This window comes from Oratosquilla oratoria, chromosome 7 (genome assembly GCF_046742065.1).
Source record: "Oratosquilla oratoria isolate Oo_2021 chromosome 7, ASM4674206v1, whole genome shotgun sequence".
Taxonomy (NCBI): Eukaryota; Metazoa; Arthropoda; class Malacostraca; order Stomatopoda; family Squillidae; genus Oratosquilla; species Oratosquilla oratoria.
Genome location: NC_134783.1, coordinates 75067437 through 75080578, shown reverse-complemented (window position 1 = coordinate 75080578; position 13142 = coordinate 75067437). Strand labels below are relative to the sequence as shown.

The 13142-nt window shown below is 42.5% G+C and overlaps 1 protein-coding gene across 1 annotated transcript in view; it reads left to right on the top strand.

Moving 5' to 3' along the window:
• LOC143027217 (uncharacterized) overlaps positions 1 to 13142 on the top strand; it is a 70709-nt gene that overhangs the window by 37460 nt on the left and 20107 nt on the right. Inside the window, exons 10-12 of the mRNA XM_076188402.1 lie at positions 4024 to 4143; positions 7362 to 7493; positions 7598 to 7890. Of these exons, the coding sequence (XP_076044517.1) occupies positions 4024 to 4143; positions 7362 to 7493; positions 7598 to 7890 (545 nt within the window). The remainder of the gene's footprint in view (positions 1 to 4023; positions 4144 to 7361; positions 7494 to 7597; positions 7891 to 13142) is intronic.

Below are 13142 nucleotides of genomic sequence, written 5' to 3'. Positions count from 1 at the left end.
AAAAAGAAAAAGGCATAGAAACCACTCCCTCCCATTCCATTTCCTATATATTCCACTCCCCTCCACCCTCCCTCTTATCTTGGCACCTCCTAGATGACGGGTCATCCCTGCATCCTGTCCACTGCCCTGGGTCAGAAGCAGTGTCACAAGACACAGCACATCCACAGCAAGGCCACTTCATAAATTCGATGACCTCCCCTCTCAGTCCCCTCATGCAGAAAAGAAGACGGGGAGAAATCCCTTCAGGCTGCATCAAATTTGTTCTCATACATACTTCCTCACCCCCCATTCCCCACCCACTCCCTCTCATGCATCACAGTATCATTCAGACACAACCCTTCTCCATTCACCCCTATCTTCTGTCCTCTCCCATCCTTCTTCCACAGACATTCCTCTTTTTTGTAATGCCCCTTTCACCCCATCCATCCATCTCATCCTTGGTCACCCCCTCATATTCACTCCTTTCACCTCTGCCTTCCACACTTCTTTTACTAATCTTTCTTCACTCATTCTTTCCATGTGTCCAAACCATCCCAATACTCTTTCATCAACCCTATCTCCCAGCTCCCTTTCCACCCCTGTTCTCCTCCTCACCTCCTCATTTCTCACCCTATCTAGCCTAGTAACCCCTATCATACTTCTCAGACATTTCATCTCAAACACATTCAAACTCCTCTCTTCCTCTCTTATGTTCCATGTTTCTGCCCCATACAGTGCTGTTGGCACAAACACTCCTTCATATAACCTCCTCTTAGCATCCATTCCCAGATGTCTATTTCTCATTACACTTTTTAATCCACCAAGGCATTTACTTGCTTTTCTCAATCTACATTCTACCTCCACCCCCACTGCTCCCTTTCCTGCCACATTCGCACCCAAGTATCTAAAACTATCCATTTCCTCCAGTCTTTCACCCTTTATGCTTACTTCCAGCCTGCTGTCACTCTCCTGTACATCTCATCACCTTACTTTTGCCCACATTTATCTTCAGCCTCCCTCTTTCACACACCTTCTCAAACTCTGTCTCTAACTTCCTCAATCCTTCCTCTGATCCTGCTACAAGCGCAGTGTCATCAGCAAACAACAACTGGCTCACCTCCCACTTTTCTCCATTTTCTTTAACCATCTCCAACCCCTGACCCACTACCCTTGCATTCACCTCTCGCACCACCCCATCCATGTAAAGATTGAACAGCCAGGGCGACAAAACACATCCCTGATGAAGTCCTACCTTTACCTCAAAGAAGTCACTTTCTCCATTTCTAATCCTAACACAAGCTCTACTACTCTCGTAAAAACTCTTGACTGTTCTTAACAGCTTTCCTCCTATCCATATATCTGCAGTACTTCCCACAGTGCCTTCCTGTCTATCCTGTCATAAGCCTTTTCCAGATCCATAAAAGCCCAAAAAACATCCTTACCTTTTCCTATAGCTTTCTCATATATCTGTCTTAACACAAAAATCTGATCTACACAACCCCTACCTGTCCTAAACCCACACTGTTCCTCACCAATTACTCCCTCTGTTCCTCTCCTAATCCTCTCAATCAAGACCCTCCCATAAGCCTTCCCAACTACACTTAACAGGCTGATCCCTCTGAAACTACTACACTCACACTTGTCCCCCTTTCCCTTGTAAAGTGGAACTATACAGGCACTCCTCCAGTCCTCCGGCACTCTACCCTCTCTTAAACAAACATTGAAAAACCTCACCAGCCAGTCCACCATAATTGTACTTCCTTTCTTCAGACATTCTGCATGGCATCCATCCAACCCAGGTGCCTTCCCTGCTCTCATCATCTTAACAGCTGCTTTCACTTCATCCTTCCCATATTTCTCCTTCATTTTCCTCACTTATCACTCTCATTTTCTTAGCGCTTCTCACTGCAACAACCTTTCCCTCCCTATCCTCCTTCACATTTAGCAACTCCCTAAAATGCTCTCTAAAATACTCCCTAAAATACTCTCGCTGCCTTCTCTTCTATTATCATCTCTCTATCTGCACCTTCTACCTTTTCTTCTCTACTTGATTCGCCTCTTCTTCCTCTTTTAATTTCCTTCCAAAACATCTTTTTATTACTTTCAAAATTTTCTGTCATACTCTTACCCCATTTCACATCTGCTCTCCTCTTTGCTTCCTTTATCTTATGCTTAACTTCCCTTCTCTTTACTTTGTACCTCTCATACAATTCCCTCGTCCTAATTTGTAGCCAATCTATGAATGCCTGCTTCTTCTCTTCTACACCCTTCTTTGCTTCCTCATCCCACCACTCACTACCCTTCCTTCTATTTCCTCCAGCCCTCCTTGTTCCACACACCATCTTTGCACACCTTATGACTCCCTCCTTGAACCATCCCCATTCCTCCTCCACTCCTAGTTCTACTCTATCCTTCACTCCCTCCCACTCCTCTCTCAGCTTCTTATACTCATTCTCCTTTTTTTTTTTCTCATTTAAGCAGTTCACTCTAAGTACCTCCCTACCTTCTGCCCTTTTCCTCTTTCTCCACCTATTCTCCACTCTCATTTTACCTTCCACCAGAAAATGATATGACATTCCCCCACTCTCTCCCCCTAGGACATGTATATCCTTAACTCTTCCTACTATATTTCTAGTCCATTAACGCTCTATCTACCACCCTTCCATCCACCACCCTCTCCCATGTGTACTTACGCTTGACTTTCTTCCTAAACACTGTATTTGCTATCATCAACTCTCAAGACACATCTCCACCATCAATTCTCCACTACGATTTTTATCTGGAACTCCATACTTCCCAATCACTCCATCTATTGGTTCATTTCCTACCCTAGCATTAAGGTCTCCCAATACAACTACATTGACATTTCTTCCTAATCCCTCTATGCACTCATTTATATCTACCCAAAAAGCCTCCCTTTCCTCTATGTTCTTTTAACTACCAGGTCCATACGCACTTACAAAAACCCACATCTCCCTTCCCAGCTTCACCTTCATCCACATCATCCTTGATGAAACCATCCTTCCACTCCACTACATGCTTACTTATCTTTTCACTTACTAATATAGTCACCCCTTCTCTCCCTCATTCACTCTACACTTCTGAGTACCTCCCAACTACACTCCCAAACTCACACTTGCCCTTCCCTTTCATTTTAGTTTCACTTAAAGCCAGCACATCCATCTTTCTTCTCACAGCATACTGCCTATCTCTTCCCTTTTACTCTCATCTGTATCACATCCACGCACATTAAAAGACCCAAACCTTAGGGTACTGGTTGGAAAACTCCCAGACCATCTTATGCCTTTACTTTTTTTAGGAATGTCCCCTTTTGGGGCCACAGGTAGTAGGACTCCAAATCCCATCCCCTGTCCTGTTTTTTGTCACCTTTTACGACTCAAGTGGAAAGACTTGGTGGTAGCATTCTCTTCCCCCACCACAGGGTACACGAAAAAAGGAAATGAATGTTCAGAGAAATGGTACAGGACAGTAACAAGGGGTTGGGGGACAGCATAACGTAGGGACAGTTGTAGTATAAAAGTGTCATCATTTCTCTATGAACAGAGTTTTCCTCTATCACAGACAAAATGATGTGTGGCTCTGGTCCATAGGGGTGCCCCATATAGACCCTAAAGTATCAACTGCATGCTACTTTGCCACAATAACATGCAGCCAATACCCCAGATGGGGTATATATATATATATATATATATATATATATATATATATATATATATATATATATATATATACATATATATATATATATATATATATATATATATATATATATATATATATATATATATATATATATATATATATATATATATTTGCAAGATTATTGAGGAAAAGTTGGGACCCATGAGTATATCTCTATTCCAACATATTACAAGCATGTAAAAAGTTGGGAAAAATATTTGTGAACAGAGTTCAACTCTACCAAATATTTATACTTTCATTAACAACAGTATTAATTTTAAGATGACATGACATTGAGCATGATGTTTAAATGAAGTCTCACTATATTTAATTATCTTCCAGCAAATCTAACAGTTCACATGAAGCTGAATCACTTTAAAGGAGCCAAATTTGGATGTTCCCGTTGCAGTTTTGTTGGAAATAGTCGCAAACATCTTAAGGAACATGAAAAAATGCATTCAGGTGAGAGTAAATGCTACATAATTATTGATTCTAAAGATATGTGAGAGCCAAATATATTTTACCTGTAGCACTTGGAAAAGGAAATGGCAAATAGGGCTGATGAAAGCGTATTGGGATGGTTTGGACACGTGGGAAGAATAAGTGAAGAAAGATTAGTAAAAAAGGTGTGGAAGGCAGAGGTGGATGGAATGAACTTATGGGAATGACTGAAGATGAGATGGATGGATGGATGGGGCATTGAGCAAGAGGGAAGTGTCTGTTGAGCAAGGAAGGGAGAAGGCAGGAGATAGGAGTGAGTGGAGAATGGCTGTGTATACATGATACTGTGATGCAAAGAAGGTAGGGAGTGGTTATTTGTGAATGATATTTTGATGCAACCTGAAGGATTTCTCCCCATCTTCTCTATTTCTGTATGAGGAGATGGAGACAGGGTGTCACCAATTGAGTGAAATGGCCTTGCTGTGGATGCACTGTGTCTTGCTACATTGCTTTTGACCCAGGGTAATGGGTGGCATACAGGAATGACCTGTCATCCATAAGGAGCTAAGATGAGAGTGAGGAAAGGGTGGTGGATGAGAGTGGAATGTTTGGGAGTGGGTACATGCCTTTTGACTTGACTACCTCCTTTGAAAGGGGGTAAAAGCTCTTGGTATGTAGATACATAGCACTTGTTGGGTAATGTTTGTAAGTAGCATGCTGGTGAAGTGGCCCTCTTTGAAATCATAATGTTTTTGGGGAAGTATGTAGTTTGCATGCATTTCATTCAGCTACATATCTCCCTGGCCCAAGGCAATGGGAGAGATGCAGGGATGACCTGTCATCCAGGAGGAGCCAAGATGAAAAGGAGGGAAGGAGAGGTGGTGAATAGGAATGGGTGGGTGGGGGCAACAATTAGGCTGTAAGATAGGTGTGAGATTGGTGTATGGTGGATGTATGCTATAAATTAGCCTATGTATATATCAAAAGCTTGTTCCACCTTACATTGGAGGTAGCCAATGACTTGGTCACCCCCCTTATAAGGGAAAAAACCTTTTTGGTGTATGTATGTACTTAATCATTATTTTTTTTTTTTTATGGACATTTTATGAAATAAAATACATTTCTCTTGAATGGAATTTCATTTCTTTAGTTATTACTTGTTTAGGATACTTGCTGACTGAGTAGGTTAGGGTGTTGGTATGGGAGCAAAAGTCGAAGTGATGGTGGTTTGAACCCTGCCACCAGCAAGTAGGACAATAGGCATGGTTCATTAAATTCCATACTACAAACTCCTCTGTAAGAGGCACTGTCCTAGCCTCCTAATAGGAGGAATTTGTAAAGTCAAACCAAATCAGTCATCAATCATTAACTGTTTAGCCCATATCTTCATACAGTGATACCTTGAGATATGATCACCCTAACATATAAAAAACTTGAGATATGATGTAATTTTTTTTCTTAATTTATGCCCTAAAATACGACAAAAATTTTGAGATACAATCAGAGCCCTTACATGCCTAAGTGCTGCCCCATCACCACTTCCTATCTCCACCATTCCTTTCTGGTTATTATACCTATCGGCTTGCAAAATAATTAAACAGATCTTAAAAATGTTATTCAATGTCCCTATTGCAGAAAGGACAAGGGAAAATATTTCATATATTGTTGATTCTCACACAAAATTCATATATTACAGTAAAATATTCAGGGCTCTTGACCTTTTTTTATTATAATTATTTTGTCAGCCTTGTGGGCAGCATTTAAAGACTAGAATTGCCTTCCCCCCTGAATGTGAGGGCCCTGGATATGATGTGGTGATGTGCGATTATTTGAAATGCCAGCGGTTGGTGGCAGACTGTTCATTCAGTTCCTGACAGTTCCCAACACTTCAGTTCATGTGTTGTCTTAACGTTTACATCTTCGCTGTTTATTTGTCATGTTTGTTCCTGTTTTGTGTATTATTATTTTGATTTTTGTGCATAACCATGGGAGGTCAAGCAGGAGAAGGTGCTAATGTTGTGGGTAGGTTTGGACAAGCCAGGGAAATGAAACTCACAATAACACTAAGGCACACAAGATTTAATGAATACTAGGCTAGGAGGTCACAGACGAGGGCTTGTAGAGGGAAGGTCCACAGGAGAGAACTGGTCCCGAGGCAACTTGCTGGAGAGAACTGCGTCCAAAATGACTTGCTGGAGAGAACTGTGTCCATGGCAACTTGCTGGAGAAGACTGCTGCTTGGAGATGTCGTGCCTGGGAGAGAAACTGGTTGTCTTGACAAGACACCGTCCTTTTAAAGGAGGCTGGTGGCTCAGCAAAGGTCTCTGGAGAGTTTTCCCAAGTTTCTGATTGGCTGCTGGCTGGAGCTGGCTGAGATATCTTGCTAACTATGGCAAGTATATAGCCCTAGCTTGAGTTGTGTGACAGCCAGTCTGGTTTTGACCAGCAGCTCATCACCACACTAACTTCATGTAAGATTTGTGATACCCTTGCCAAGTGGCAAGAAGTGTCTGATTTTGTAGAGAAAAAGCACCCTGAGATATTGTCTACAGGGAGAGCAAGTGCCTCATTTAATGATATGTGCCTTTCGCACTTTTGCAACATATTAAAAAAGAGGCAGAAAGAGACCACTCTTGATCGTCTTCTCTTAAAGCGACCATGCAGTGAAGGTAATGAAGGAAAGGCCAAAAGGGCTAGACGTGAAAGTGAAAGTGATGATAAAAAATCAAATTGAAAAGCCCCCAAAAAAAGAAAAGCCCCCAAAAATTAGATTGAAAAGCCAAAAAAATTAGTTTATCATTGTTGTTAATCATATAAAAGAGGAAAAAAAATCTTAGTCTGTATTAATGTGTGTGTGTTCATTACCCACTGTATGTGTATGTGCATCGCACGCTAGCTCTTGTTGCCCTTTCTCCCTCCCTCCTCCTTCTGGCTCACACCACTTGCCGCTATCACCTGTCTCCGTGGTCTGTTATGATAAATAACATTTATCATTGTTATTTATTATTCTATTATTGTGTGTGTTATTACTCATGTATTTATCTATAAGTTGTGCTTGTTTTGTGTAATTTAAGTTTGTTTAGGGGTAATTTTGTATTGCTGGAATGGATTAATTCTATTTCCATTAGAATAATTGTTTTAAGATGTGATTTTTTTGACATACGACGGCGGTCATAGAACAAATTAATTTCATATCTCAAAGTATCACTGTACTTGAAAATTAATTACTTTCTTTGCAGCTGTCATATTTCAGTGTGAAGTTTGTGAGTATACTTGTATAAGCAGCACAAGCCTTAAGCAGCATATGATGGTACATTCAGATGAGAAACCATTTCAATGCAGGTATTGCTCCTTCACATGCAGAACAACAGGTTTGTGTTTGAGTTTATTGCACAGTCTGACAATTTGACAGTGTAAATACTTCTTAGATCACTAGAATTCAGATTTTAAATGAATTTGGGTGTAATGATTGCAGGTAATTTAAGATATCATGTACGTAACAAACATGGTCAAGATTCTTCTGGAAGAGAAAGAAGTGGAGGTGGGCAGAAGAGTGAAGGAGCTAAAGCAAGTAGAGCAGGAGGAGTAAAAGCTTCATGTTGCCGCAGTTTCAAGTGTCCAGAGTGCTCAAGTTCTTTTGTGAGAGAGGACTCATATCGGTCACATGTGCGACTTCACAAGAAACACAAAATAGCCCAAGGTCTTACACAAGCTAATAATGTTTCACAGCCTGGATCTGATCATGATATTCTGAATGTTATTGTTCCAGTAAGTACCTTGCATATTACAAATTTCCGTAGAAATATACTCTTTACAAGAGCTTTGTTATGGATATGGGGTGTGTAATGCCATTGTGATACATACATATACCAAAGGCTTTTTCTCCCATACAAGGGAGGTAGCCAAAAAACAAAGGCATAAAAACCACTCCCACCCATTCCATCCCCAACATACTCCACTCCCATCCACCCCCTTCCCTCCCTCTTATCTTGGGACCTCCTGGAGGATGGGTCTTCCATACATCTTGCCCACTGTCCTGGGTCAGAAGCAGTGTTACAAGACACCACATTCACAGCAAGGCCGCTTCATTAAATTGGCGACCCTTCTGGCTGCATCAATTTATTTCTCACACACATACTTCCTCACCCCCTACACATTCCCCCTCATACATCACAGCATCATCCATACACAACCATTCTCCACTCACCCCTATCTTCTGTCCTCTCCCATTCTTCCTCAACAAGCATTCCCCTCTTTCCTAATGCCCCTTTTACCCCATCCATCCATCTCATACAAGGTCACCCCCTCATGTTCACTCCTTCCATCTCTGCCCTCCATACCTCATTTACTAGTCTTTCTTCACTCATTCTTTCCATGTATCCAAACCATCCTAATACTCTTTCATTCACCTTATCTCCCAACACCTTTTCCACCTCTGTTCTCCTCCTCACCTCCTCATTTCTTACTCTATCCAGCCTAATAACCCCCATCATACTTCTCAGGCACCTCATCTCAAACACATTCAAACTCCTCTCTTCCTCTCTTTATGTTCCATGTTTCTGCCCCATACAGTGCTGTTGGCACAATCACTCCTTCATACAATCTCCTCTTAGCATCCATTTCCAAATGTGTATTTCTCATTACATTTTTTAATCCTCCAAGGCATTTACTTACCTCTCTCAATCTACATTCCACCTCCACCTCTACTCCTCCCTTTCCTGCCACATTTGCACTCTAGTATCTAAAACTATCCATTTCCTCCAGTCTCTCTCCCTTAATGCTCACTTCCAGTCTGCTGCCACTTTCTCCCCTTGTATATCTCATCACCTTACTTTTACCCACATTTATCTTCAACTTCCTTCTTTCACACACTTTCCCAAACTCTGTCACTAACTTCCTCAATCCTTCCTCTTATCCTGTTACAAGTGCAGTGTTGTCCACAAACAACAGCTGGCATATCTCCCATTTTTCTCCATTTTCTTTAACCATCTCCAATCCCTGATCCACTACCCTTGCATTTACCTCTCACACCACCCCATCCATGTATAAATTGAACAGCTAGGGTGACATAACATATCCCTGATGAAGTCCCACCTTTACCTCAAACCACTCACTCTCTCCATTTCTAATCCTAACACATGCTCTATTACTTTTGTAAAAACTCTTGAGTGCTCTTAAAAGCTCTCTTCCTATCCCATATATCTGCAATACTTCCCACAGTGCCTTACTGTCTACCCTGTCATAAGCCTTTCTACATACATACATATACCAAGGCTTTTTCCCCCTTACAAGGGAGGTAGCCAAAAAGGAAAAGGCATAAAATCATTCCCACCCATTCCATCCCTGAATACACTCCACACCCCTCCACCCTCCCTCTCATCTTAGCACCTCCTGGATGACGGGTCATCCCTGCACCTTGTCCACTGCCCTGGGTCAGAAGCAGTGTTGCAAGACACAGCACAACCACAGCAAGGCCGCTTCATTAAATCGGTGACCCCCTCTCTCTGTCCCCCCATGCATAAAGGAGAAGACGGGGAGAAATCCCTTCAGGCTGCGTCAAAATTTGCTCGCACATACTACCTCACCCCCCATCCCCCTGCCCATTCCACCTCATGCATCACAACATCATCCATATACAACCATTCTCCATTCACCCCTGTCTTCTGTCCTCTCCTGTCCTTCCTCAACAGACATTCCCCTCTTCCCCAAAGCCCCCTTCACCCCATCCATCCACCTCATCCTAGGATGTCCCTTCATGTTCACTTCCTCCACATCTGCCTTCCATACCTCTTTTACTAGTCTTTCTTCACTCATTCTTTCCATGTGTCCAAACCATCCTGATACTCTCCCAACCCCCTTTCCACCTCTGTTCTCCTCCTCACCTCCTCATTTCTCACTCTATCCAGCCTAGTAACCCTCATCATACTTCTCAGACACCTCATCTCAAACACATTCAAACTCCTTCTCTCTTCTTCTCTCATGTTCCATTTTTCTGCCCCATACAGTGCTGTTGGCACAATCACTCCTTCATATAGTCTCCTCTTAGCATCCATTCCCAAATGTCTCTTCCTCATTACACTTTTTAATCCACCAAGGCATTTACTCGCTTCTCTCAATCTACATTCTACCTCCACCTTCACTCCACCTTTTCCTGCCACATTTGCACCCAAGTATCTAAAACTATCCACTTCCTCCAGTCGCTCTCCCTTAATGCTCACTTCCAGTCTACTGCCACTTTCACCCCATGTACATCTTATCACCTTACTTTTACCCACATTTATCTTCAGTTTTCTTCTATCACACACTCTCCCAAACTCTGTCACCAACTTCCTCAATCCCTCCTCCGATCTTGCCTCAAGTGCAGTGTCGTCCGCAAACAACAGCTGGCTCACCTCCCACTTTTCTCCATTTTCTTTAACCATCTCCAATCCCTGACCCACTACCCTTGCATTTACCTCTCGCACTACCCCATCCATGTATAAGTTGAACAGCCAGGGCGACATAATGCATCCTTGACGAAGTCCCACCTTTACCTCGAACCACTCACTCTCCATTTCTAATCCTGACACAAGCTCTACTACTGTAAAAACTCTTGACAGCTCCTAGAAGCTTTCCTCCTATCCCATATATCTGCATAACCTCCCACAGTGCCTTTCTGTCTACCCTGTCGTAAGCCTTTTCCAGGTCCATAAAGGCCCAAAAAACATCCTTCCCCTTTCCTATAGCTTTCTCACATATCTGTCTTACCACAAAAATCTGATCTACACAACCTCTACCCGTCCTAAATCCACACTGTTCCTCACCAATTACTCCCTCTGTTCCTCTCCTAATCCTTTCAATCAAGATCCTCCCATAAGCCTTCCCAACTACACTTAACAAGCTAATCCCTCTGAAACTACTACATTCACACTTGTCCCCTTTTCCCTTGTAAAGTGGAACTATACAGGCACTCCTCCAGTCCTCTGGCACTCTACCCTCTCTCCAGCAAACATTAAATAACTTCACCAGCCAGTCCACCATCACTGTACCTCCTTTTTTTAGACATTCTGCATGGCATCCATCCAGACCAGGTGCCTTACCTGCTTTTATCATCTTAACAACTGCCTTTACTTCATCCTCCCTTATTTCTCCTCCATTTTCCTCACTCATCACAGTCATTTTCTTAGCATTTACCACTGCAGCTATCTTTCCCTCCATATCCTCCTTCACATTTAGCAACTCCCTAAAATATTCTGCCCATCTTCCTCTTACTGCCTTCTCTTCCATTATCATCTCTCCATTTGCACCTTTTACCTTTTCTTCTCTACTTGATTCGCCTCCTCTTCCTCTCTTAATATCTTTCCAAAACATCTTTTTATTACTTTCAAAATTTTCTGTCATACTCTTACCCCATTTCACATCTGCTCTCCTCTTTACCTCCTTTACCTTTTGCTTTACTTCTCTTTTCTTTTCTTTGTACCTCTCATATGACTCCCTCGTCCTATTTTGTAACCAATCTGTGAAAGCTCGCTTCTTCTCTTCTACAACCTTCTTTGTTTCCTCATCCCACCATTCACTACCCTTTCTTCTATTTCCTCCTGTCCTTCTTGTTCCACACACCATCTTTGCACACTTTGTGACTCCCTCCTTGAACCATCCCCATTCCTCCTCCACACCTAGCTCTACTCTATCCTTCACTCCCTCCCACTCCTCCTTTAGCTTCTTCTTGTACTCCTTCTCCTTTTTCTTTTCATTTAAAGAGTTCACTCTAAGCACCTCCCTACCTTTTGTCCCTTTCCTCTTCCTCCATCTATCCTCCACTCTCAACTTACCTTCCACCAAAAAATGATCTGATATTCCCCCACCCTTTCCCCTTAGCACATGTACATCCTTAACTCTTCCTATCATAATCCTATTTACCACTACATAGTCCATTAACGCTCTATCTACCACCCTTCCCTCCACCACCCTCTCCCATGTGTACTTATGCTTGACTTTCTTCCGAAACACAGCCTTTCTAAATCTATAAAAGCCCAAAAAACCTCCTCACCTTTTCCTATAGCTTTCGCACATGTATGTGTCTTACCACAAAAATCTGATCTATGCAACCCTTACCTGTCCTAAACCCACAATGTTAACTCTGTTCCTCTCCTAATTGTCTGGATCAAAACCATCCCATAAGCCTTTCCAACTACACTTAACAAACTGATCCCTCTGAAACTACTGCACTTATACTTGTCCCCTTCTCTCTTGTAAAGTGGAACTATAAAGGCACTCCTCCAGTCCTCCAGTCCTCTGGCACTCTACCCTCTCTTAAACAAACATTAAATAACCTCACCAACCAGTCCACCATCACTGTACCTCCTTTTCTCAGACATTCTGCATGACATCCATCCAACCCAGGTGCTTTACCTACTCTCATCATCTAAACAACTGCCTTCATTTCATCTTTCTTTATTTCTCTTCCATGGTCATTTTCTTAGCACTTCCCACTGCAACTGCCTTGCTCTCCCATCTTCCTCTTATTGCCTTCTCTTCCATTATCATCTCTCCATCTGCACCTTTTACTTTTTCTTCTCTACTTCATTCACCTCCTCCTCCTCTCTTAATTTCTTTCCAATTTTTTTTATTACATACATATATATATATACCAAAGGCTTTTTCCCCCTTACAAGGGAGGTAGCCAAAAAGAAAAAGGCATAGAAACCATTCCCACCCATTCCACCCCTAATACACTCTACTCCCCTCCACCTTCCCTCTTATCTTGGCACCTCCTGGATGATGGGTCATCCCTGCATCTTGTCCACTGCCCTGGGTCAGAGGCAGTGTCGCAAGACAGAGCACATCCACAGCAAGGCTGCTTCATTAAATCGGCGACCCCCCCCCCCCTCTCCGTCCCTTCATGCAGAAAAGGAGAAGACGGGGTGAAATCCCTTTGGGGTGCATCAAATTTTGCTGACACATACTACCTCACTCCCCATCCCCCCACCCATTCCACCTCATGCATCACATCATCCATATACAACCATTCTCCATTCACC